This window comes from Silurus meridionalis, chromosome 7 (genome assembly GCF_014805685.1).
Source record: "Silurus meridionalis isolate SWU-2019-XX chromosome 7, ASM1480568v1, whole genome shotgun sequence".
Taxonomy (NCBI): domain Eukaryota; kingdom Metazoa; phylum Chordata; class Actinopteri; order Siluriformes; family Siluridae; genus Silurus; species Silurus meridionalis.
The window spans coordinates 2,374,216-2,400,239 of NC_060890.1; the positions used below are offsets into that span (position 1 = coordinate 2,374,216).

The window sequence follows — 26,024 nt, forward strand, 5'->3', positions numbered from 1 at the left end:
CTGCAGTTGGATCATAGACTTTATGACTGACAGAACGCAACAAGTTAGACTGGCAAGACATGTCTCTGACCAATGGACCATCAACACTTACTATCCACATGGCTGTGTTAATTTCTCCTTTATTCTTCCCCCTGGATATGAACAGCTGCACCTCTAGTCACCAGTCTGTAAAGCTACTTAAGTCAGCAGATGACACAACCCTTATTGAAGTGAATGGGGGGGGGTCACTTCGATAAGGAGTACTACAATCTGGGCATGGTCTTTGGCAAAGCCAGGGCACCATCATTGGCTCCTTGCCATACATTGTAGTTATGATATAGAAGTAGAAAATTTAAAGCAAAACTACTGTTATACCACCCAAATATGAAAATTCGTAATTATAACGTTAAATATTTTACAACTCATTAGGAAGCAGTTTATTCCAGTTGGATTGGGCATATATTTATTCATTAACAACATACAATAACATCTGTAGTAGATCTGGGAAATGTTAGTTCCTGGGCACTTGCAGAACTCAACAGTCAAATGAATATGAGTTACAATATGAATTATATTTTTAACTCAATAAAACAAAAAGAAAATAATTATAACCTGTAAAGTGAAGAGCCCAGCAACCAGGGATATTAACGTTACTAGATGAAGACAGCTCAGGGGCACTGTTTACTGGAATGGTGAAAAATTTGCTGTCCTTCATGCCATAGCCAGCCTGGAAAGCTAATTTTTATGTTAAAAAAAATATAATTTAGACCTAATTAGGGAAAATGTAAAAAAAAAAAAAAAAGAAGAGAAAAGAAAAACTGTTCTAGACATTAAAATAATCAGTCAATATTTCAGTCAATGAAATGAAATTTACACTAATGGTATATGTACATACAAAATGTTTTATCTTTTACACCTTTGTCAAACATAATGCCTTTTTTGCATATGAATTTTGGAGATTAAATGCATTGTTTTATGTGTTTTTAAAGGATGAATTGCTTTTCTACATGTACACTAGAAATTTATATAATCATGAAACTCTCACCAGCCAGTAAGGGGATGGAATAGATGGAATGGTCCCATAGTTCATTAGAATGAAAGACTGGCCTCCTCCATTTGAGGCCAACACGACTTGAAGTGTTGCACCCTGACAGAGAAGGACAATTTGATTAATATTGGGTGCTTAAAGGGCAAAATACTGAATCATCTGTTTTGACGTTTACCTGGAAAGCAGAAAATTCAAGTGGGACATTTTCCCAAGTGGAGACAAAGACCCAGGAAGCAGAAAAGTAAACATTAGGGAACATCCTGTTAATTTCTTGGTTAGTTTGATCTATTAGAGGTGGCCTGCTCGTAGGTCCATCTTCCTCCACTGTCCGAGTCCAGGTCAGTCCACAGTGGTGCAATGATGTCTTTGCCCAGATTTCGGTTGGGCACTTCATCATCAATATTTGGAATGAAGAAAGCCACATAACCATCCATACTCAGCTGAGAGAGAGAAGATACACATTACTCATCTACCAGCATGGAAAAAAGTGCATTTCATTTAAAATTGCATTTCAGCTCATTACATCTTTAATGGAAGGCAAGTGAACATGTGAACAATGTGATAAACATATATCCTAGATGTGATAAATTCTGTACAAATGCAACTTAAAATTAAACATATAATATTGTGAAATTTATCAAATAAAATTATAAGAAATTTCTAATTCCTGTATTTTCACTTACATAGAGTTGAGAGTAGGTGTTTCCACCATAATTAAATGTTTGCTGAAGCTGAATTGTTTCATACATTCCATCACTGAGGAAAAGTTGTGTTGCTCCTGGTCCCACTTGAAACAAAGGTGAACCTGAAACAAAACAGCAATAAGAAAACACTGTTTAAGTAATACATTTTAATTTTTACACAACCGTAAGTATTTTTCAAATGTGGCAACCTTTCAAACACTGAATATGAACCATTAACATGTTCCTTTGTCACTTGCTAATGTGAACATAGTGTGATTGGATACACACTTTATTATTTTTACTATTTACAGTGCTTCTGGAAAGTATTCAGACAAGGCAACATTTCTGTGGATAATTCTAAACATATTAAAGAGGAAAGACATGTTACACATCTATATGCTGCATACACATAGTGTCAATAAATCCTTACCTGGTGTCGTTGATGAAACTGCATGTCATTTTGTGAACAAACAAAGGAGAATATAGATGACAAAAAAAGAATACAAATAAATGATTTACCTCCATCATGTTACACATTGTTATGAAATCAACTAAGGCATGTATAAAAATGTATAAGACCTCATATTATTTAGAACAATATAATGAATTGATCGAATGTTTACACATTAATATGTAAACACACTGTCAGTGAAACTTCACCTGGTGGTGGTGGTGGTGTTGAAGTGCCTGTATGTGAGAGATAGAGAAAGGGAGAGAAAGTTGGAGAGAACTGTAAAAATTAAGCATTTTCTAAAAATAATAATAAAAAAATAAATAAATAAATAAACAGAGTTCATAAACACAGTGTAAAAAAGATGATTTACAATATAGACTACTTTTTGTTCTTGTCATAGAAAAAGATTATAATGACCTGTAAATTGAAAAGCCCAGCGACCAGGGATATTGACGTTACTAGATGAAGACAGTTCAGGGGCACTGTTTACTGGAATGGTGACAAAAATGTTGTTCTGCCTGCCATAGCCAGCCTAGAAAAATTTTATTCAAATAAAAAATACATTTTTCACCTCATGATGAATACACGAAAAGGGAATTATACTTTATACTTTTTTTTTACTGGAAATATATGTAACTATGAAGCTCTCACCAGCCAGTAAGAGGATGGAATAGAAGGAATGGTCCCATAGTTCATTAAAATGAAAGACTGGCCTCCACAATCTGAGGCCAAAATGATTTGAAGTGTTGCACCCTGACAGAGAAGGACAATTTGATTAATATTGGGTGCTTTGAGATCAAAAGACTGAATTATCTGTTTTGACTTTTACCTGGAAAGCAGAAAATTCAAGTGGGACATTTTCCCAAGTGGATACAAAGACCCAGGAAGCAGAAAAGTAAACATTGGGGAACATCCTGTTAATTTCTTTGTTAGTTTGAGCTATAAGAGGTCCGCTTGTGGCCTGCTCGTAGGTCCATCTTCCTCCACTGTCAGAGTCCAGATCAGTCCACAGAGGTGCAATGATGTCTTTGTTTGGATTTCGGTTGGGCACTTCATCATCAATATTTGGAATGAAAAAAGCCACATAACCGTCCATACTCAGCTGAGAGAGAGAAGATACACATTATTCATCTACCAGCATAGAAAAAAAGTGCATTTCATGTGAAATTGCATTTCAGCTCATTACATCTTTAATGTGAATGCAAGTAAACATGTGACCATGTGATTAATGTGATGAACATGTTTCCTGAATTTGATAATACAAACCTGATTCCAAAAAAGTTGGGACACTGTACAAATTGTGAATAAAAAAGGAATGCAATAATTTACAAATCTCATAAACTTATATTTTATTCAAAATAGAATATAGATAACATAAAATGTAGACAGTGAGACAGTTTGAAATGTCATGCCAAATATTGGCTCATTTTGGATTTCATGAGAGCTACACATTCCAAAAAAGTTGGGACAGGTAGCAATAAGAGGCCAGAAATGTTAAATGTACATATGGAACATAAGGAACAGCTGAAGGACCGATTTGCAACTTATTAGGTCAATTGGCAACATAATTGGGTATAAAAAGAGCCTCTCAGGGTGGCAGTGTCTCTCAGAAGTCAAGATGGGCAGAGGATCACCAATTCCCCCAATGCTGTGGTGAAAAATAGTTTAGCAATATCAGAAAGGAATTTCTCTGAGAAAAATTGCAAAGAGTTTGAAGTTATTATCATCTACAGTGCATAATATCATCCAAAGATTCAGAGAATCTGGAACGATCTCTGTGTGTAAGGGTCAAGGCCGGAAAACCGTACTGGATGCCCGTGATCTTTACGCCCTTAGACGGCACTGCATCACATACAGGAATGCCACTGTAATGGAAATCACAACATGGGCTCAGGAATACTTTCAGAAAACATTGTTGGTGAACACAATCCACCGTGCCATTCGCCGTTGCCGCTAAACTCTATAGGTCAAAAAAGAATCCATATCTAAACGTGATCCAGAAGCTCAGACGTTTTCTCTGGGCCAAGGTTCATTTAAAATGGACTGTGGCAAAGCTGTTCTGTGGTCAAACCAATCAAAATTTGAAGTTATTTTTGGAAAACTGGGATGCTGCGTCATCCGGACTAAAGAGGATAAGGACAACCCAAGTTGTTCTCAGTGCTCAGTTCAGAAGCCTGCATCTCTGATGGTATGGGGTTGCATAAGTGCATGTGGCAAAGGCAGCTTACACATCTGGAAAGGCACCATCAATGCTGAAAGGTATATCCAAGTTCTACAACAACATATGCTCCCATCTAGACGTTGTCTCTTTTAGGGAAGACCTTGCATTTTCCAACATGACAATGCCAGACCACATACTACATCAATTTCAACATCATGGCTGCGTAGAAGAAGGATCCGGGTACTGAAATGGCCAGCCTACAGTCCAGATCTTTTACCCATTGTAAACATTAGGGCATCATAAAGAGGAAATGCGACAAAGAAGACCTAAGACAGTTGAGCAGCTAGAAGCCTGTGTTAGACAGGAATGGGACAATATTCCTATTCCTAAATTTGATCAACTTGTCTCCTCAGTCCCCAGACGTTTGCAGACTGTTATAAAAGAAGAGGGGACGCCACACACTTGTAAACATGGCCTTGTCCCAACTTTATTGAGATCTGTAGATGCCATGAAATTTTAAATCAACTTATTTTTCCCTTAAAATTATATATTTTCTTAGTTTAAACATATGCTTTGTCATCTATGTTGTATTCTGAATAAAATACTGAAATTTGAAACATTAACATCATTGCATTCTGTTTTTATTCACAATGTGTACAGTGTCCCAATGTTTTTAAAAATGCAACTTAAAATGAAACATACAATTGTGAGATAAGGACAATATTAAAAAAATCCTTCAAATGAAATTATAAGAAATTTCTAATTCCTGTATTTTCACTTACATAGAGTGGAGAGTAGGTGTTTCCACCGTAATTAAATGTTTTCTGCAGCTGAATTGTTTGATACATTCCATCACTGAGGAAAAGTTGTGTTGCTCCTGGTCCCCCTTGAAACAAGGGTGAACCTGAAACAAACCAGCAATAAGAAAACACTGTTTAAGAAATACATTTTAATTTTTACACAAACTTTTGTAAACTTTTCACACACTGAAAATGAACTATTAACATGTTCCTATGTCACTTGCTAATGTGAACATAGTGTGATTGGATACACACTTTATTATCTTTACTATTTACAGTGCTTCTGGAAAGTATTCAGACAAGGCAACATTTCTAAATCTTACATTCAACAGCTTTAATACGACGAAATTCTGATTTATCTCAAAACTGTTTTAAATGTTTCTGTGGATAATTCTAAACATATTAAAGAGGGAAAATATGTTACACATCTATATGCTGCATACACACAATGTCAATTAATCCTTACCTGGTGTAAATAAAAACATTATCATGTATAAAAATTTATAGGACCTCATATGATCTAGAACAATATAATGAATTGATCGAATATTCACACATTAATATGTAAACACACTGTCAGTGAAACTTCACCTGGTGTTGGTGTTGTTGTTGTTGAAGTGTCTGAGACAAAGAAAGGGAGAGAAAGATGGAGGGAACTGTGAAAATTAAGCATTTTTAAAAAGTCCCTGCAATATTTGATCTTATTTACATGCTCTATTACTTGTACGGTATAAAGTAACGGGGGATTGCATGGGGGGTTGGCCCAGGAGAAACCCTTTTTATAGAATTAATCAAAGATTATACTGTCTGTTTGGTGAAGAACAGACCAAATAATTCTAACATTAATTCCATTACCGTTAATTCAACAGCTTAATTTAAATATTTATAATTTTATAAATAATGAATTGATCGAATATTCACACATTAATATGCAGTGTTGGGCAACGTTACTTTTAAAAGTAACGCATTACAATATTAAGTTATTCCCCAAAAAAGTAACTAATTACGTTACTTAGTTACTTTTTATGGAAAGTAACGCGTTATATTACTTTTGCGTTACTTTTGCGTTACTTGTATCTCTTTCACGCCTCACAGGTGTAACAGGTGTAATATAGATAATTGCCATTAAGATTTATATTAGGGCAAAAGACGTGTGTGGGCTGCACACCGGTGATGTGGAGGGAGAACATACCTTTCGCTGTCATCACATAGAACATCGTGCAATTCCGTAAAAATGACCTTGTCCTCGTCTACATCATTCTCTGCTTCATCATCAGCTTGAAACATTCTGAACGCTTTTACAAAGTTTGTGCTATTATCAGTGAACATGGCAGTTTATCTTCCCACAAAGAGCAAATGAGCTGTGAATTTGCTCTCTCTCTCTCTCTCTCTCTCTCTCTCTCTCCGCTGTGATGTCATCGTACATGTGTCCCCCACCGAAAACTTTTATTCTGAGCAGTCAATAGAGCTGCAGTGGTGGAAAGTTGGCAAAAGTTTTCTATATTTCTGTTTCCATTTCCCATATATGCAACATTACACAAACACACACAAACACACACACACACACACACACACACACACACACACACACACACACACACACACACACATCTGTAGTGCTGTGCTTTGCATGCAGATGTTTTTTTTGAAGTGGTATTTTTTGCAGTTGACAAGAGCTTTTCACCAACACATAATCTACACTTAACCATTATTCCTTTCTCCTTTTCCTCGACTATTTCAAAATAATAAGAACACTTCCATCACAGTAATGTAATGCTCTGGTTTGCCATCTCCACTTCTGACCAGCTGCTGTTTCCGCGGCTCGCAGGTATGAGTGCGCAATTCTACGTGACTACGTTCATTTTATTTCAGTATTTATTTATTTTTTATGCAAAATAATTTAACTGAGTAACTCAGATATTAATGTGTAAATTTATAAGGGTAGTAGTTGCCCAATCATCCAACACCTCTTCAACACCACTGAGCCCCTGTCTGACCTCTTCCCTGAACCTCACACTACACTCTTCCTCCTTAAGTTTCCACCATCTTATTCTTCTTTCAGTCTTCACTCTCATCCTCTTCTTCTTCACCTCCAAAACCATCCTACAGACCACCATCCGATGCTGTCTAGCTACACTGTCCCCTGCCAACACCTTACAGTCTCCAATCTCCTTCAGGTTGCATCTCCTGCATAGCACATAGTCCACCTGTGTGCACCTTCCTCCACTCTTATGCGTCACCCTATGATCCTCCTTCTTCTTAAAATAAGTGTTCACCACTGCCATTTCCATCCTTTTAGCAAAATCTACCACCATCTGCCCTTCCACATTCCTCTCCTTAAAACCATACCTACCCATCACCTCCTCATCACCTCTGTTCCCTTCACCTACATGCCCATTAAAGTCTGCCCCAATCACCAATCGTTCTTTCCTAGGTACACCATCCACCACTTCATCTAATTCACTCCAGAATTTTTCCTTCTCCTCCATCTCACAGCCAACTTGTGGAGCATAGGCACTGATGACATTTATCATCATCCTTTCAACTTCCAGCTTCACGATCATTACCCTATCTCTCTTCACCTCCACTACACTCTTACTGTACTCTTCCTCCAGAATCACCCCTACACCATTTCTCTTTCCATCCACACCATGATAAAACAGTTTAAATCCACCTCCAATGTTCCTGGCCTTACTCCCTTTCCACTTGGTCTCCTGAACACACAGCATATCTACCTTTCTCCTCTCCATCATATCAGCTACCTCTCTCCCTTTACCCGTCATAGTACCAACATTTAAAGTACCAACCCGAACCTCCACTCTCCTACACTGCTCCTTTCCCTGCCGTCTCTGTAGATGTCGTCCTCCTCTCCTTCTCCTCCTTCGGCCAACAGTAGCCCAATTTCCACCGGTACCCTGTCGGCTAACGATACCTGTGGCGGTCGTTGTTAACCCGGGCCTCGACCGATCCGGTATAAAATTCTCATTTGTGATCCGCATATTTGATTTGGCACATGTTTTTACGCTGGATGCCCTTCTTAACGCAACCCTCCCCATTTACCCGGGCTTGGGACCGGCACTAAGAGTGCACTGGCTTGTGCATCCATAATGGCTGGGTTAAAATGAAGCATATACTATTGTGAGAAAAAACTATATTCAAAAATGCATCAAATAAAATTACAGTGGAACCCGGTTATGTCGATGTCGTAGGGGGGTCGCCAAAAAGCATCGAGGTAACCGATGATCGAGATAAACAAAAATCAAAATGGCGGCAATATATTAATTTGCTTGAAATTTCTTTATGTACATGATGTGCGTTAATAAATGAGAATGTGCATGCACGTGTTTTTGGAGGTTTTTTTACACAACGGCGTTGCCGCGATTTGTTTGATGAAGGCATGCTATAAAAATGTACATACGTTTGTTAACAACAAAAGGCATAAGTGCACCTACTAACAGCAGAGATTTACCAGTATACAATACAAACCACCATTCATTCTCCATACAAACCTTTATTATATTCTCCAACATTATAAACACACAGATCACTCAAAAAAAAAAAAAAACAGCGGCTGCACAGTGCCGTCTCACATTTAGTCCACATGTGGAAAAAAAAAAGAAAAATAAACAGTAACTAAGTTTCTGAAAACTTATGACCATCAGGCTGAAGTAATCAGCACAAACACACAAAGCAAAGTGTCCGAAAAAACTTACGTCTCGCTAGGTCGGCGTTGGGTAAAGTACTGTGCACCGGCTATCCCTCCAGGTGGGGTTATTTCACAAGGAGGAGATCCGTTTTATGGTGCTGGAAAACTCAACGGTCAGCGTGATTCTAGGGAGGCCCTGGTTAACTCAACACACTCCCAAGTGTTCCTGGGACCTCTGCGACATTCTGGAATGGAGCCCCCATTGCAAGGAGCACTGCCTTGCTCAGCTCCCCTCGCATCCGCACGATAAGTTCACAGTGGGCGCCACTCAGGTGGAAGAGGCCACACCATGACCCAGGTGGACATCCCCGAGGAATATCGGGCCTTTGTAGACGTGTTCTGTGCACAGGCAGCCACTCGTCTCCCCCCACATCGACCATGGGACTGCAGTATCGACCTACTTCCCGGAGCTAAGCTACCCAAGGGTTGGGTGTGCTCTGTCTGCTCCTGAACATCGGGCGATAAAGGAGTACGTCCAGCAGGCACTCCATCAGGGTTTCATCACTCACTCTTCTTCCCCTGCACTGGGGCCTCCGACCCTGCATTGATTACAGGCAGCTAAACTCTCAGATCGCACCACTCCCTTATCCTCTCCCGCTCGTACCAGCCGCTTTGGAGGATCTAAGGGAGGTTAGGGTGTTTTCGAAGCTGGATCTCCGAAGCGCCTACAACCTAGTTCGTATCTGAAAGGGGGATGAGTGGAAAACAGCATTCATCACGCCCTCAGGACATTACGAGTACCTGGTCATGCCGTACGGCCTTTCCATCTCTCCCGCAGTCTTCCAGGGTTTCATGAATGAGGTGTTCTGGCCGTACCTTCAAAGATTCGCCATGGTCTATATCGACGACATACTGATTTATTCCCGGAACCTACAAGAACACAGAGAACACATGTGCAAAATCCTGGAAGTGCTCCACTCCCACCAACTATACCTGAACCTCTCCAAATGTGAGATCCACCGCCCAAAAATCCACTTCTCGGGCTATGTCATCAGCTCGGACGGCATCCAGATGGACAAGGGAAAGTTAAGGGCTGTAAGGAACTGGCCTGTCCCGGAGATTGTGAAGGCGTTCCAACATTTCCTGGGTTTCGCCAACTTCTATCATCGGTTCATCCAGTGGTACAGCAAAATCACCGCTCCCCTTACCTCTCTACTCCGAAGCAAGGCGAAAACCCTACAGTGGACCCACGAAACCTAGGAGGCTTTCCACAGGCTCCAGAAATGCTTCTGCCACGCGACTGTACTATGCCATCCAGACCCCCGGGAGCCTTTCATGGTCGAGGTGGACGCCTTCTCAACAGGCATGGGGGCCGCTTCCTCTCAGCGGACCGGGTCCCTTCCAAGCTCCACCCATGCATGTTCGTCTTTACAATATTTACGATAATTACAATATAGGCAACCGCGAGCTCTTGACCATAAAGCTGGCCCTGGAGGAATGGAGACACTGGCAAACATCCATTCTCAATGATTACCTACCACAAAAACCTCCAGTATCTACAAGAGGCCGGAGACTTAACCCCAGGCAAGCTTGATGGGCCCTCTTCTTTACTTTCGTTTCCACATTACGTATCGGGCCGGAATCCAGAACGGAAAGGCCGACGCTCTCTCCCGGATGTTCGGGCTGGAAGAACCCAGCGAGCCGGAACCCATCATACCTCATCCTTGGCCAAATCGTTTGGAACGTCGACGAGGAGATTCGCATACCCGGAAAAGTCGCCCAGGCGAGAAACGGACGGTACAGACTCGATATTAGTGGCCGGGAATGTACCAGGAGGTCACACACTACGTCCAGGGATGTCCCACCTGCGCCGTCTCAAAGGTCCCACGCCACCTTCGGGTAGGCAAGTTGATGCCACTGTCGATCCCTGGTCCTACCGCGGTCGGAGGGCAACACCTGCATCTTGGTGGCGGGGGGATCGCTTTTTGAAGGCCTGTCGGTTCATACCCCTGAAGGGTCTGCCCACCACGCTCAAAACGGCTGAGGCCCTCTTCCAGCATGTTTTCCGGAACTTTGGCCCCCCGGAGGAGATAGTCTCTGACCATAGCCCTCAGTTTACGTCCCATGTCTGGAGGGCATTCTTTCGATTACATGGGGTGTTTGTCAACCTGACGTCTGGTTACCGTCCGCAATCGAGTCGAAACCTAAGGACATACTGCAGTCGGAACCAGGCGGAGTGGTGCTGCTTCCTGCCATGGGCCAGTATGCCCAAGACTCGCTCTGTCAGGATGCCATGGCTCTCACTCCTTTCCAGTGCATGCTGGGGTTCCAACTGCCCCTGTTCCCTTGGTCGGACGAGCCGTGCAACATCCCCGCTGTGGATACTTGTTTCCGGGAGAGCAATCGGGTCTGGGAGTTAGCACACACGCAGCTGCAGCAAGCCCTCCGTAGCACCCGCAGGCACAATGATGCAAGACGGTTGCAGTCCCCGCGTTTTCATCCGGGTGACCTTGTGTAGCCCCCGGTTCATCGAGCCCTTAAAGGTCGCCAACCGGGTCAGTGAGGTGTCACAAGCTGGAGCTGCCCTCAAGGTACACCCTACCTTTCACGTGTCCCTGCTAAAACCCTGTGTCTCGCTTGTGTCTCATTCCCACTTTCACTTAACGTCCGTTATTGTTTTCTGTATGCCCTGTCTATGGTTGGACTCAACCTCTGATCCTCGGAAGCATATTTTGGATTATCCCGCAAACTTCTCTTCGTCTGTTTGGGACATTGTGGACAGCCCTCCCCAGAGTGCACCACGGATATCTCCCTCACTAACCCTTCGCTCCCGCTGGTGTTTGTGTTCTTCCTACAACCTCTTATTAAAAACTACACCTATTTGTACTCCGGCTTCCACCTCTGCTTTTGCCGCATGACAATTTCTGTGGATAATTCTAAACATATTAAAGAGGGTCGACATGTTACACATTTATATGCTGCATACACACAGTGTCAATTAATCCTTTCCTGGTGTCACTGATGGAACTGCATGTCATTTTGTGAAAAAAACAAAGAAGAGTATAGATGGAAAAAAAGAAGAATACAAATAAAATTATTCACCTCCATCATGTAAAACATTATTATGAAATCAACTAAGGCATGAATAAAAATGTATAAGACCTCATATGATGTAGAACAATATAATGAATTGATCGACTATTCACACATTAAAATATAAACACACTGTCAGTGAAACTTCACCTGGTGTTGGTGGTGTTGTTGTTGAAGTGTCTGAGACAAAGAAAGGGAAAGAAAGATGGAGGGAACTGTGAAAATTAAGCATTTAAAAAAGTCCCTGCAATATTTGATCTTATTTACATGCTCTATAACTTGTATGGTATAAAGTAAAGTGGGATTGCATCTTTTTTGGCCTGGGAGAAACCCCTTTTATAGAATTAATCAAAGATTATACTGTCTGTTTGGTGAAGAACAGACCAAATAATTAAAACAATTATTACATTACTGTTAAATCAACAACTTTATACAATTATCATTTTATAGATAATAAATTGATCAAATATTCACACATTAATATGTAAACACACTGTCAGTGAAACCTCACCTGGTGGTGGTGGTGTTGTAGATGTTGTTGTTGTTGATGTTGTTGAAGTGTCTGTATGTGAGAGACAAAGATGGAGAGAACAGTAAAAATTAAGCGTTAAAAAAAAATAATTATAAACAAATGTAGGGTCTTTTAGATTTTATGTCCCAGGTATTCCTTTTAACCTTTAACATTTGCAAATTAATCAAAGGACAAGCAACACATTTTACACCTCTATTGGGGGGAGGGGGGGAGGGGGTTGTACCACAGTGTCGTACCCCCACACCAAAGATACAAAAAAGGATAATCACTAAACTCTTTATCTGTCTTCAAATGAGAATTCAAATAACGCAAGCCAGTCTCTATACCTGGTTCCAGTACACAGTACTGTAATGGCAAGCTTCCGGCAAGCTTGACCTTCAAGAACTTCTCCTAATCTGATCTTCTGATCCTCACCGAAACCTGGCTTCCTCCAGATGACGTCAGTGCCTTTTCGGAAATCCTCCTCTCTGGTTACCTTTACCTAAACACGCCGCGGCAAACCGGTAGGGGCGGGGGGATAGCCACTATACACTGACAGTCCCTGAAGTGCCGCCTGCTGTCCACTAGAGGGTATTCCAGCTTCGAGGTACAAGTATTTGTGCTCACTCTACCCTGTCCGATCTTATGTGCAGTAATTTACCGGCCGCCCAAATCAAACAAGGATTTTTTAATTGAGTTCTCAGAGCTTCTGTCAGAGTTTCAAGCAAAGTTTGACAATGTTCTAATTTGTGGTGACTTTAACATTCATGTTTGCTGCCCCTCTGATAAACCTGCTAATGATTTTAAGGCACTTTTAGAATCAATAGATCTGGCTCAGTCCATTTCCTGTCCCACCCATAGGTTAGGTCACACTCTCGACCTTATTATCTCTCGTGGGGTGATTGTGTCAGCTTGTGAGGTCAAGGATTTTCCCATCTCTGACCATTCTCTTATACGGTTTGACATTTGTGCTGTTTCGCCTGCACCAACGTCTACTGCCCATCGTCGTCGTCACATTACATTAGTAATCTACAGTTAATGATTTTGTCGCTGCCTTCTCTGTTTCTGATCTCGCCTCTACTACTGAATTGACATCGCCTCTTTGTCCGGACCATTTCCTTGCCTCCTTCCATACCATCTGTTCCCAGGACTCTGTTGCACCCTACAAGGTGAAGTCGACCAATGGTCCATTGGACCCCTGGCTCAATGATACAACTCGGGCCCTTAGGCGCCGGTGTAGACATTCTGAGCGAAGATGGAAGAAGGATAGGCTGCAGGTGTCGCTGGAGATGTTTAGAGACAGTCTTGCCACCTACCAGAGTGCACTGAAGGAAGCTAAAGGACAGTACCTTTCTGCTCTCATCAATAGCAATAGCCACCGCCCTGGAATTTTATTCCGCACTATCAATTGTCATAAATCCGGTGTCTGTCGTCTTGAATGACGTTTCTGAAAACAAATGCAATGCATTCAGACAACATTTTTTGGACAAGGTTTTGTCTGTTAGGCAAACCATTACACAAGTCCCCGCTGTTGCCATGTATCCATACTCGTGCGGCCCAATGTGTGCTAGAGAACTTTGATGCTGCTACTCTGGTGGACCTCAGAAAAGCTGTCCACGAGTTGAAGCCCACCACCTGCCCTCTAGACGCTGTTCCTGCCAGGATTTTGAAGGAGGCTGTTGACATCATAGGTCCCATCCTTGTCTACTTCATAAACAGCTACTTTAGCATGGGTACTGTTCCGCTGCTTTCAAACACGCTATTGTTAGACCGCTGCTCAAGAAACCCAACCTTGATCCCTCCATACTATCTAACTTCCGCCCTATATCTAACCTGTCATTTCTGTCTAAGTAGATGGAGAAGCTTGTTTACGCCCAGCTTCAGTCTCACCTTCAACTGCACGGCATTGGTGATACATTTCAGACCGGTTTCAGGTCGAGACATAGCACTGAATCAGCATTATTGAGGGTCCATAATGACATTCTTGGAGCCTTGGATGGTAAAAGCTCTGTGGTTTTGGTGTTACTGGACCTTACCGCTGCATTTGACACCATGGATCATGCCATCCTCATTTCTCGTCTTCAACATGTTGTTGGTCTGCAGGGTGCAGTACTAAATTGGTTCTCATCATACCTCACTAACAGAACTTTTTCATTAATGCTGGATGATCATTCTTCCTCGGTTGCTCCTCTGTCATCTGGTGTGCCTCAAGGATCTATTATTGGTCCTATTCTGTTCTCACTCTATATGCTGCCACTTGGTCAAATCATCTCCAATCATAATGTTCAATTTCATTTCTATGCTGATGACCTCCAGATCTATCTTTCTGTGATTCAGAGTAAGCGTTCTGCATTGGACCCTCTCCATAGTTGCCTTCAGGATGTTAAACAGTGGCTTTCCCAGAACTTCCTTCATCTAAATGAAGAAAAGACTGAGTACATCCTGTTTAGCTCGGACTTACCCAGCAGTTCTCTGAGTTTTGGTCCTCTTACACCTCAGTTTGCACCTACCGTGCGTAACCTGGGTGTTATTTTTAACCAAAGTATGCACTTCGCTAAGCAGATTAGTGCAGTAGTGAAGGCGAGCTTTTATCAGCTAAGGCTCCTCAGCAAGGTCAAATCATTCTTGTCCCAAGCTGCCCTTGAAAAAGCTATACATGCCTTCATCAGCTCGAGTATTGACTATTGTAATGCCCTTTACACTGGACTTAACCAATCACTTTTAAACCAGCTCCAAATGGTACAAAATGCGGCAGCACGTCTTCTCACCAACACCTCCAAATGCTCCCACATCAACCCTGTCTTTTCCCCGCCGTACGTCGCCGAATTATTAAGGGTCTACCAACCAGCCAGAACTCTCCGATCCTCTGGACTTACTTCTCTGGTTGTTCCTAAATGCAACTATAAAAAGTTTGGAGGCCGGTCATTTGCTGTCCAGGGACCAACGCTGTGGAATGCACTTTCAGCACACATCCAATGCGTCACTGAGCTGAGTATTTTTAAATCGCAGTTGAAAACTCATTTATTCAGACAAGCTTTTAACACGTAGCCCTGATTCAACTGCTATTTTATGAAAGAAAGGAAGAAAGGGAGAGGAAGGGAGAGAAAGATGGAGAGAACAGTAAAAATTAAGCATTTAAAAAAATAATAATTATAAATAAATGTAGGGTCTGGCTAGTGTCTTTTAGATTTCATGTCCCAGGTATTCCTTTTAACCTTTAACATTTGCGGTTCAATCAAAGGACAAGCGACACATTTTACCTCGTCGTGTTATACAAAAAGGATAATCACTAAACTCTCTATCTGTCTTCAAATGAGCATTCAAATGATAACACAAGCCAGGTTCCAGTACACAGTATATACACACACACACACACACACACACCACCCCGAAATAAGCACAGCCAGATTACCCCCCTTGGCTTCTCTGGTTGACTTCACAGTGACCCTCAAACTATAAAACGACCAGCCTGTCCCGACCATCCAGTTCTGATGCCCACTGGGATCTACTAGAGACCTGGTTGAATGCCCTGACTGGTACACTCTGCCCATGGCTACTAGTGACCTGCAGAATCTGAGCCCAGAACAGCTTGGTGATAACCTGAGTGCTGCAAAGGGGGCTGAAGCAAGCATCTCCAGCCTGAAACGGAAATCATCAGCACTGAGGATCCAAGCTGAGGAGGCTCAGAAGGACCCAGCATGTGCTCATGGTCAGCTGGACTAATGGCAGAGACTCAAAAAGAGTGCAGTACGGGAGATGGGAAAGAACCAGAGCTGCAGGAGGAAAAAGATAAACTACAAAAGGCCTTGACTGATCTTTAAAATGTCCTGAACCCCACCAACCGTGGCTCAGAACCTCTTCTTTAAAACGGGACTCAAACCCTTTGAGGCAGGATCTTCCGGCAAGCTTTACCTCAAAGAACTTTTCCTAATCTGATCTTCAGGAGAACCTGGAAGAACGTCTAACTCCCTCCTAACTGACTCTTCAAGAATTGCCTTTGTCTACCGCATCCGGACTCTTGTTCAGCACAAAGCCAATGCAAGTAATGGTTTAACCAACCGGGTTAAATGCATGAGTCTGGGCACCACCGGCTTCGCCTCTCCTCGGCGCCCCACCTGCACGGAGCGCTACTCTATCATACTAACTACCAACACCTGAACCCTCGTTCCACCCGGCCTACTTAAGGCCCTCGCTCCTTCAGGGCTTCGTCCGTTATTGCACATTGTGCTAGGAGGACTTCCAGACTCTCTCGCATCGTGTGGACCTCGCCTCTCCCAGCCATACCACGGATATCACCTCAGCGCTTTAGGTTGGCTTTCGGACATTGTGTACCTCGGCCCTATCGGGCGAACCTCCTCTCTCTCTCTCTCTCTCTCTCTCTCACAGCTATCGTGGTTTGTCCTTATTAAAGCTCACTTAACTTACTATGGCATCCGCCTCCGATTCACCTAGCCTAACAATGAGATTAAGCTTGAGCCCCTTAGATTCTCGTGTGGGTGGTGGTTTTTTCGAAGTTAAGCTTGCCATTTCTTTTTTTTATTTCTATCTCTTTCTTCTTTTTCCTTCTCTTTCCCCTTTTACCGATTCTTAACTTTTTCTTTCTTTTATTTGTATTTTTTCCATTTTGTATATTTGTGTAGTTAGATCTATGTTGTGTTTGTCTCATTCATTAAACGCCATATTTTTCATAAGTGATTGTCTCTGAGTGTTGCTCACATTTGAAAGTCCCTGCAATATTTGATCTTATTTACATGCTCTTTTACTTGTCCGGAATAAAGTAAAGGGGGCTTGTGTCTTTCTTGGCCGGGGAGGAACCCCTTTTATAGAACTAATAAAAGACTATACTGTCTGTTTGGTGAAGAACAGACCAAATAATCGTAACGTTAATTCAACAACTTAGTTTAAATATTTATGAGAAATTATAACCCGTTTAAATTACTCAAATATTTCCCTTTTTGCGAGCTTAATTTACTACACAGTGTCAATGAATCCTTACCTGGTGTCGTTGATGGAACTGCATGTCATTTTGTAAACAAACCAAAAAAGAGTATAGATGGTTAAAAAAAGGAGAATACAAATAAATGATTTACCTCCATCATGTTATACATTATTATGAAATCAACTAAGGTATGTTTAAAAATGTAAAAGACAAAATAACGGATTGAGCGAATGTTCACACATTAATAACACACTGTCAGTGAAACTTCACCTGGTGGTGGTGGTGTTGATGTTGTTGTTAAGGTGTCTGTATGTGAGAGACAGAAAAACCAAGAGAAAGATGGAGAGAACAGTAAAAATTAAGCATTTTCTAAAAATAAATAAATAAATAATAAATTAAAAACCAGAATTCATCAACACAGTGTAAAAAAGATGATTTACAATATAGACTACTTTTTGTTCTTGTCAAAGAAAAAAATTATAATGACCTGTAAATTGAAAAGCCCAGCGACCAGTGATATTGACTTTACTAGATGAACATAGCTCGGGGGCACTGTTTACTGGAATGGTAACAAAACTGCTGTTCTCCATGCCATAGCCAGCCTAGGAAGATCACATGAAAACAGATGTTTTCACAACTTTTACTGTTGATTCGTATATTTTTTATGTAGTCCTGACAAAATGTATTGCTTTTTTACATGTGATATTTATACTGGAAATAAATGTAATTATGAAGTTCTCACCAGCCAGTTAACAGATGGTATAGAAGAAATGGTCCCATAGTTCACCAAGATGAAAGACAGGCCTTTATCATCCGAGGCCAAGATGACTTGAAGTGTTGCACCCTGATAGAGAAGAATGATTTAAGCTTCAATTCATTTTTAAGAGTCAAAAGACTGAATCATCTGTTTGGACTCTTACCGTGAAAGAAGAAAATTCAAGTAGTACATTTTCCCAAGTGGAAACAAAGACCCAGGAAGCAGAAAAGTAAACATTGGGGAACATCCTGTTAATTTCTTGGTTAGTTTGAGCTATTAGAGGTCCGCTTGTGGCCTGCTCGTAGGTCCATCTTCCGCCACTGTCCGAGTCCAGATGAGTCCACAGTGGTGCAATGATGTCTTTGCCTAGATTTCGGTTGGGCACTTCATCATCGATATTTGGAATGAAGTAAGCCACATAACCGTCCATACTCAGCTGAGAGAGAGAAGGAGAGAGAGAGAGAGAGAAGATACACATTATTCATCTACCAGAATGGAAAAAAAGTGCATTTCATGTGAAATTGCATTACAGCTCATTACATCTTTAATGTAAATGTCATTGAACATGTGATTAATGTGATAAATAAAACCATATATCCTGAATGTGATAATAAATTGTGTAAAAATGCTAATTAAAATTGAGCATATATTACTGTGAGATAAGAACAATATTTAATAAATTCATCAAATGTGATTAAAATAAATGATTAATTCCTGTATTTTCACTTACATAGAGTTAAGAGTAGGTGTTTCCACCATAATTGAATGTTTGCTGCAGCTGAATTGTTTCATACATTCCATCACTGAGGAGAAGTTGTGTTGCTCCTGGTCCCACTTTAAACAAGGGTGATTTGGATTTGGAGACAGTTCTTTGGGATAGAGTCCATCCCCATCTGGTGGCCCCAAGATGGAGAGGCAGACTGTGGTTTGTGGACCTAGCAGCCCTCCTTGAGCACCCTGCCTGGGAGATTCCTCTCAGGAGGGATTTCCTCTCTCAGGCAGGGGGCACAATAATTCTAAAGGCTGTAGTTGTGGCCCCTGAGTGGGCACACCTCAGAGGTTCCGGTCTTTACACCTAGGTGGTAGAGACTATTCTCCATTCCACAGCTCCCTCCACGAGGAGGTTGCATGCCATAAGATGGTGCTTGTTCAGTGTGTGGCACCTGCAGCACCAAATGGATCCAGTTAACTGCCCGGTTAGTTCAGTGCTGGAATTCCTTCAGAAACAGTTTACCAAAGAGTTGGCTCCGTCCACCCTCAAAGTCTATGCATTTGCCATTTTGGCATATCATGCCCTCGTGGTGGGGCATTCATTAGGCAAATACTAGGCGGTGATGCATTTTCTCCGTGGGCACACGGAGGCTGAGGCCTATGGTGCGACCTAGAGTGGGTGGGTGGGACCTGGTCATTGTGTTGGAGGCTCTATCTGATTCCCCCTTTGAGCCATTGGCCAAGGCTTCTTGGAGGCACCCACAGTCAATACCTGTGTTTCTCCTGGCTATTTGCTACCTCAAAAGAATAGGGGATCTACAGGACCTCTCAGACCCTCTCAGTGGGCCCCTTTTTTCTGGAGTTTACTCCAGGCATGGCCAGTGCCTTCATGTACCCCAGAGCGGATTATATCCCAAAGGTGCTCTCGGTCGTCAGACGATCCGTTCCAGGCATTCTATTCTATTCTCCTCCTTTTTAAGCCCCAGACCAGGAGAAGCTGAACCAGCTATGTACAGTACAAGCACTGGACACTTGCGTCCACAGGACAAGTTCATGGAAGAAGTCAGAACAACTGCTAGTTTGCTACAGCCCTGTGAACAAGCAGACATTAAGCAGGTAGATTGTCAATGCTTTCAGATCTTTCTTCAAGTCCTTTGGTCGCCTCGCCCCTTTCAGGGACAGAGCGCACTTGATCCGAGTGTGACAGCCTCTAAGGCATGATCCTTTGGTCCCTGCAAGACATCTGCAATGCTGCGGTCTGGTCTACCCTGTTGACCTTTGTCAGGTTCTATAACCTTGACCTCATTGCCACTCCTGGCCCCTCTATTTTTTTAATTAGCTGTGCCCCCACACACTAGGCAGGGACTGGTCAGTCTGGCAGCATTTGACACTCATTCCCAAAGTGTTATTGACGCAGCTCGAGTTCCTGAAAGGGAACGTCTCTAGTTTACGTATGTAACCCTAGTCTCCTGAGGAAACAAGACGCTGTGTCTCCATGCAATACTACCATGTGCTTTCTATGGCTTTCTGGTAATGACGTCACCCCACCGGTGATGCCGCACTTTCCAATGGACAGATTATGCACGTGATTCAGAGCGTAGACAACGCGGAAGTGTTGCCAAAGTTGACGCAGCATCTCATTCCCTCATGGAACTAGGGTTACATACATTACCTAGAGACATTTCTGGCCACTTCCAGAATTCAACAATTAAAACAGGAATAGAACATATATGTACTTAAGGGGTGGTGTAATGTGGTAAAATCTACTGTTAGCAATCCTTATTATTAGCATTATACATTATTCCCATTAGAAGTTTAAGTATGTTTTTTAATTACCAATATACAAAACCTATTTAATTAGTTGCAGGCCACTTCCAGAATCCAGCACTTAAATAATTATGATTTACAGTAGGAGATCAATATGAATTATACAACAAAAAAAAAAGAAAATGATGACCTGTAAATTGAAAAGCCCAGCGACCAGTGATATTGACGTTACTAGATGATGACAGCTCAGGGGCACTGTTTACTGAAATGGTGACAAAACTGCTGTTCTCCATGCCATAGCCAGCCTAAAAAGATCAAATGTAAACAGATGTTTTCACAACTTTTACTGATGATTTGCTTATTTTACGCTGAACATAAATGTAATCCTAAAGCTCTCACCAGCCAGTTAACAGAGGGGATAGAAGGAATAGTCCCATAGTTCATCAGGATGAAAGAGAGGCCCCCACCATCCGAGGCCAAGACGACTTGAAGTGTTGCACCCTAGTAGAGAAGAATGATTTAAGCTACAATTCGTTTTGTAAGATTCAAAAGACTGAATCATCTGTTTGGACTCCTACCATGAAAGCAGAGAATTCAAGTGGGACATTTTTCCAAGTGGAAACAAAGACCCAGGAAGCAGAAAAGTAAACATTGGGGAACATCCTGTTAATTTCTTGGTTAGTTCGATCTATTAAAGGTCCACTTGTGGCCTGCTCGTAGGTCCATCTTCCTCCACTGTCAGAGTCCAAATCAGTCCACAGTGGTGCAATGATATCTTTGCCCAGATTTCGGTTGGGCACTTCATCATCGATATTTGGAATGAAGAAAGCCACATAACTGTCCATACTCAGCTGAGAGAGAGCGAAGATACAAATTATTCATCTACCAGCATGGAATAAAAGTGCATTTCAAGTGAAATTGCATTTCAGCTCATTACATCTTTATTGTGAATGCAAGTGAACATGTGACCATGTGATTGTGATAAACCATATATCCTGAATGTGATAAATTCTGTACAAATGCAACTTAAAATGAAGCATATAATATTGTGAGATAAGAACAATATATAAAAAATTCATCAAATAAAATTATAAGAAATTTTTAATTCCTGTATTTTCACTTACATTGAGTTGAGAGTACGTGTTACCACCGTAATTAAATGTTTGCTGCAGATGAATTGTTTCATACATTCCATCGTTGAGGACAAGTTGTGTTGCTCCTGGTCCAACTTGAAACAATGGTGAACCTGAAAGAAAACAGTTATATTAAAAAATTCTAATTTTAAAAATTTTATATACATTGAGGAAAATAAGTATTTGAACACCCTGCTATTTTGCAAGTTCTCCCACTTAGAAATCATGGAGGGGTCTGAAATTGTCATCGTAGGTGCATGTCCACTGTGAGAGACACAATCTAAAAAAAAATGCAGAAATCACAATATATGATTTTTTAACTATTTATTTGTGTGATACAGATGCAAATAAGTATTTGAACACCTGAGAAAGTCAATGTTAATATTTGGTACAGTAGCCTTTGTTTGCAATTACAGAGGTCAAACATTTCCTGTAGTTTTTCACCAGGTTTGCACACACCGCAGGAAGGATTTTGGCCCACTTCTCCGAACAGATCTTCTCTAGATCAGTCAAGTTTCTGGCCTGTTGCTGAGAAACACAGAGTTTGAGCTCCCTCCAAAGATTCTCTATTGGGTTTAGGTCTGGAGACTGGCTAGGCCATGCCAGAACCTTGATATGCTTCTTACAGAGCCACTCCTTGGTTATCCTGGCTGTGTACTTCAGGTAATTGTCATGTTGGAAGACCCAAACTCGACCCATCTTCAATGCTCTAACTGAGGGAAGGAGGTTGTTCCCCAAAATCTCGCAATACATGGCCCCGGTCATCCTCTCCTTAATACAGTGCTGTCGCCATGTCCCATGTGCAGAAAAACACCCCCAAAGCATGATGCTACCACCCCCACATCCTCCGAGACCTGAGAGATCACCACGTACTGGTCCGTACAGACAACACGTTGTTGGTCTCGTATATCAACCACCAGGGGGGTGTCCGATCTTGCCCCCTGTACAGGCTGGTGTGGCAGATCCTCCTGTGGTCCCGGTGGAAACTCCTCTTATTAAGAGCAGTTTATATCCCTGGCCATCTAAATTGGAGAGGGTATGCCTTTTTGAGGCAAGGGCCGAGGCCCAGGGAATGGAGGCTCCACCCTGAGGTGGTAAAGGAGATATAGCAGATATAGATATTAGAGAGCCCAGGTGGATCTGTTTACAAATCGGGAGACTTCACATTGTCCCCTCTGGTTCTCTCTCTCTCAACCAGCCCCACTGGGGCTGGATGCCATGTACGCCTCTCCCCCTATCGTGGTGCTCCTGGGAGTTCTGGAGAGAATCTGCCAGGAAGGAGCCGGTCTCCTCCTGGTGGCATCTCGTTTGCCGGCAGACCATGGTTTACAGACATGCTGTCCCTCCTTGAGGCACCTCCTTGGGAAATTCCTCCCAGGAGGTATCTCCTCTGGCAGGCAGGGTGAACCCTGGTTATGGTCAGTTATGGAAGCTTTGGCTGTGGCCTGTGAGGGGGCACAGTTTCTAGCAGCTAGTCTCTCTACTGAGGTAGTGGACACATTCCTCCATTCCAAAGCTCCCTCCATGAGAAGGTTGTATGCCACTACATGGCATCTGTTCACCACGTGGTGTGAGCACCACCAGTTAGACCCAGTCAACTGCCCGGTTGGTTCAGTTCTGGAGTTCTTGCAGAAAAAGTTTGCCACAGGGTTGGCTCCGTCAACCCTGAAGGATTACGTCTCCACTACTGGAGCTTATTGTACCCCCCTGTGGGGCAGTCGCTGGAGAAACAGCCTCTCATGACACGTTTCCTACCTGGCACATGGAGGCTGAGGCCCTGTATACAACCCAGAGTGCCTGTGTTGGACTTGGCAGTTGTGTTGGTGGCTCTATCTGAGCCCCTCTTCGAGCCTTTGGCCAAGGTGGCTCTTAGATACCTGTTGGTAAAGACTGCCTTTCTTCTGGCAATATCCTCACTTAAGAGCGTCGGGGACCTACAGGCTCTTTCTGTGGCCCCGTCTCTCTTAGAGTTTGCCCATTGCATGGCCAGTGCTTTTCTCTACCCTAAACCTGGGTATGTGCTTAAGGTGCCTACGGCTCCCTCATGACCTATCATACTGCAGGCATTCTGCCCTCCTCCTTGCCTAGCCCCCACCAGAAGAAGCAAAATCGACTGTGTCCATTGCGAGCTTTGGACACATATCTCCACAGGACGAGTCAGTGCTGTGGAAAGTCGTAGCAGCTGTTTGTCTGCTATTAACCTCATTGGAAAGGTTTTCCTGCCAATAAGCAGACTTTCAGCAGATGGATTGTAGATGCCATTTCCTCATCTTATAAGTCCTCTGGTCTTTCCACTCCTTTCGGAGTCGAGGCTCATTCCACCCGGAGTATGGTGGCCTTTACCCCCTGGTCCGCTGGAGATTCTCTCCAGGACATATGCAACGCTTCGGGCTGGTCCACCCCTTTGACCTTTGTCAGGTTTTATGACCGCGACATCAGAGCCACTCCCGGCTCCTCTGTCCTGCATGTTGGTGGTTCTCAGACACACTAGGCAGGGACTGGTCAGTATGGCACGATTGGTCACTCGTTCCCAAAGAGTTTTGATGCAGCTTGAGTTCCTGAAAGGGAACGTCTCTAGGTTACGTATGTAACCCTAATTCCCTGAGAGTTTTAGTGCCAAAAACACAGCCATCACCTCCAGGCAATTTATGTGCAATGAACGATGTAGCTCATTCCACCGACCTTGGGAGGAATGGCCACTCATGACTGCTTCCCACCCCGTGAGGGATACATCCATCATTAGTGTTATGCAACGACAAGAAGCCTTCAGGATGGGGCCTTGACACAGAAACATAGGTTCGCTCGCCACAAGACCTTGATAATAAGGAGTGGATTGCCCTTTTGGGAGAACCCTCTGTCTCTGAGCCACCACTGGAGGGGTCTCATATAGAGGAGGCCAAGTGGGACCCAGCAGCCTCTGGAACTGCTTCATTGTGAGTGACTGGCCTTCTCTCACTCTCCGGACTGCTGTAAGGATAGTTCCGATCCAGGGCGGGAGACGGTTGTGGATTACCACACTACGCCCAAGAAGATGGTTCTTTGTACTGGAGGAAGCACACTCTTCCTTGCGTTTAGTCTTTACCCCAGCTGCTTCATACAGGCGAGAACGAAATCTCCATGCCGGACTGCCTGAAGCTCTGATCGAGCTAATATCAACCAGTCGTCGATATAGTTTAGAATGCAGATGCCCTGAAGCCGTAGCGGGGCTAGAGCTGCATTCATGCACTTTGTGAAGGTGCAGGGTGAGAGTGATAGGCCGAACAGGAGGACCCGATATTGGTAAGCTTCGCCCCCGAAAGCAAACCTCAGGAACCTCCTGTGAGCAGGAAGGATGGATATGTGTAAATAGGTGTCCCGTAAATCTATCGTGACACACCAGTCCTCGTACTTGATCTGAGCCCGACCTCTGTGAGAGTGACCATCCTGAACCTAGGCCTCACGAGTAAGCGGTTCAAAGAGAATAGATCTACGATCGGCCTCAATTCAAGTACTGGCTGTAAAAGCCTTACTCTCAGACTAACGGAGGAACCACCTCGATGGGCCCTTTCCTTAGGAGGGTGTGCACTTACCTTTCCAGGACCAGAGCCTGCTTGGGTCCCACCAGGGTGGGACACATCCCGTTGAACCGAGGGAGAAGGGGACCCAAATTAAAATCAAGTAACCCCTCTCTATTATATGCAGAACCCACCGCGATACGTCTGGCAGGCCTTCCCAAGCTACCAGGAAATATCTTCAAAAGGCGTTTCTTTTTTGATTAATCTTTTTCTTTAATGGATTACTATATCGTTTAATGTTAATTGACAAACAAAACAAAAATATCAAATCTCCCCTCGCTAAAATTTGTCATTTCGTTGCCGTGTGGAAACAGACGAGCTGCTGTAACCCAAATTGCTAAAGAACTTAATGCTGGTTCTGATAGAAAAGTGTCTGAATACACAGCTTATCGCAATTTCTTGTGTATATCGCAATTGTGTCACGTATAAGGCTGCATAGCCACAGACCAATCAATTTCAGGCTGGTGGTCACAATGTTAAGCCTGATCAGTGTATAAATAGTATTGTGTGAAGTATAAATCATAATAAAAATAGGAGGTGGTGGCTCAGTGGTTAAGGCATTACACTTTTGGATAAGAAGGTTAAAATTTCCTTTAACAAGGCCCTTAAGGCCCCCTGCTCAGTTGAAAGTCGCTCTGGATAAGGGCGTCTGCCAAATGCCGTAATTATTAATAATTATTATAATAACTGCAATTACTGTAAATTAATGTCATTAAACGGATTAAACATAAGTAAGTTTGATAAAGGGTGGCACAACGGTGAGGTGTTGCCACTGTAATTATACTTCT

The 26,024-nt window shown here is 42.7% G+C and overlaps 1 protein-coding gene and 1 long non-coding RNA gene across 2 annotated transcripts in view; both read right to left on the reverse strand.

The window, feature by feature from the left end:
• Positions 1-3,260, reverse strand: part of LOC124388390 (alpha-tectorin-like) — a 43,132-nt gene extending 39,872 nt beyond the window's left edge. The window contains exons 1-3 of the mRNA XM_046852955.1: positions 2,994-3,260; positions 2,816-2,917; positions 2,582-2,696 (exon numbers count right to left, since the gene is read on the reverse strand). Coding sequence (XP_046708911.1) covers positions 2,582-2,696; positions 2,816-2,917; positions 2,994-3,260 — 484 coding nt within the window. The remainder of the gene's footprint in view (positions 1-2,581; positions 2,697-2,815; positions 2,918-2,993) is intronic.
• Positions 3,261-20,965: 17,705 nt separating this feature from the next.
• Positions 20,966-21,774, reverse strand: LOC124389028. Its single transcript, XR_006926504.1, has 3 exons — positions 21,674-21,774; positions 21,128-21,400; positions 20,966-21,050 (listed from the first exon to the last, which is right to left on the reverse strand). It is a non-coding gene; the product is annotated as an uncharacterized LOC124389028 (long non-coding RNA).
• Positions 21,775-26,024: the final 4,250 nt, after the last annotated feature.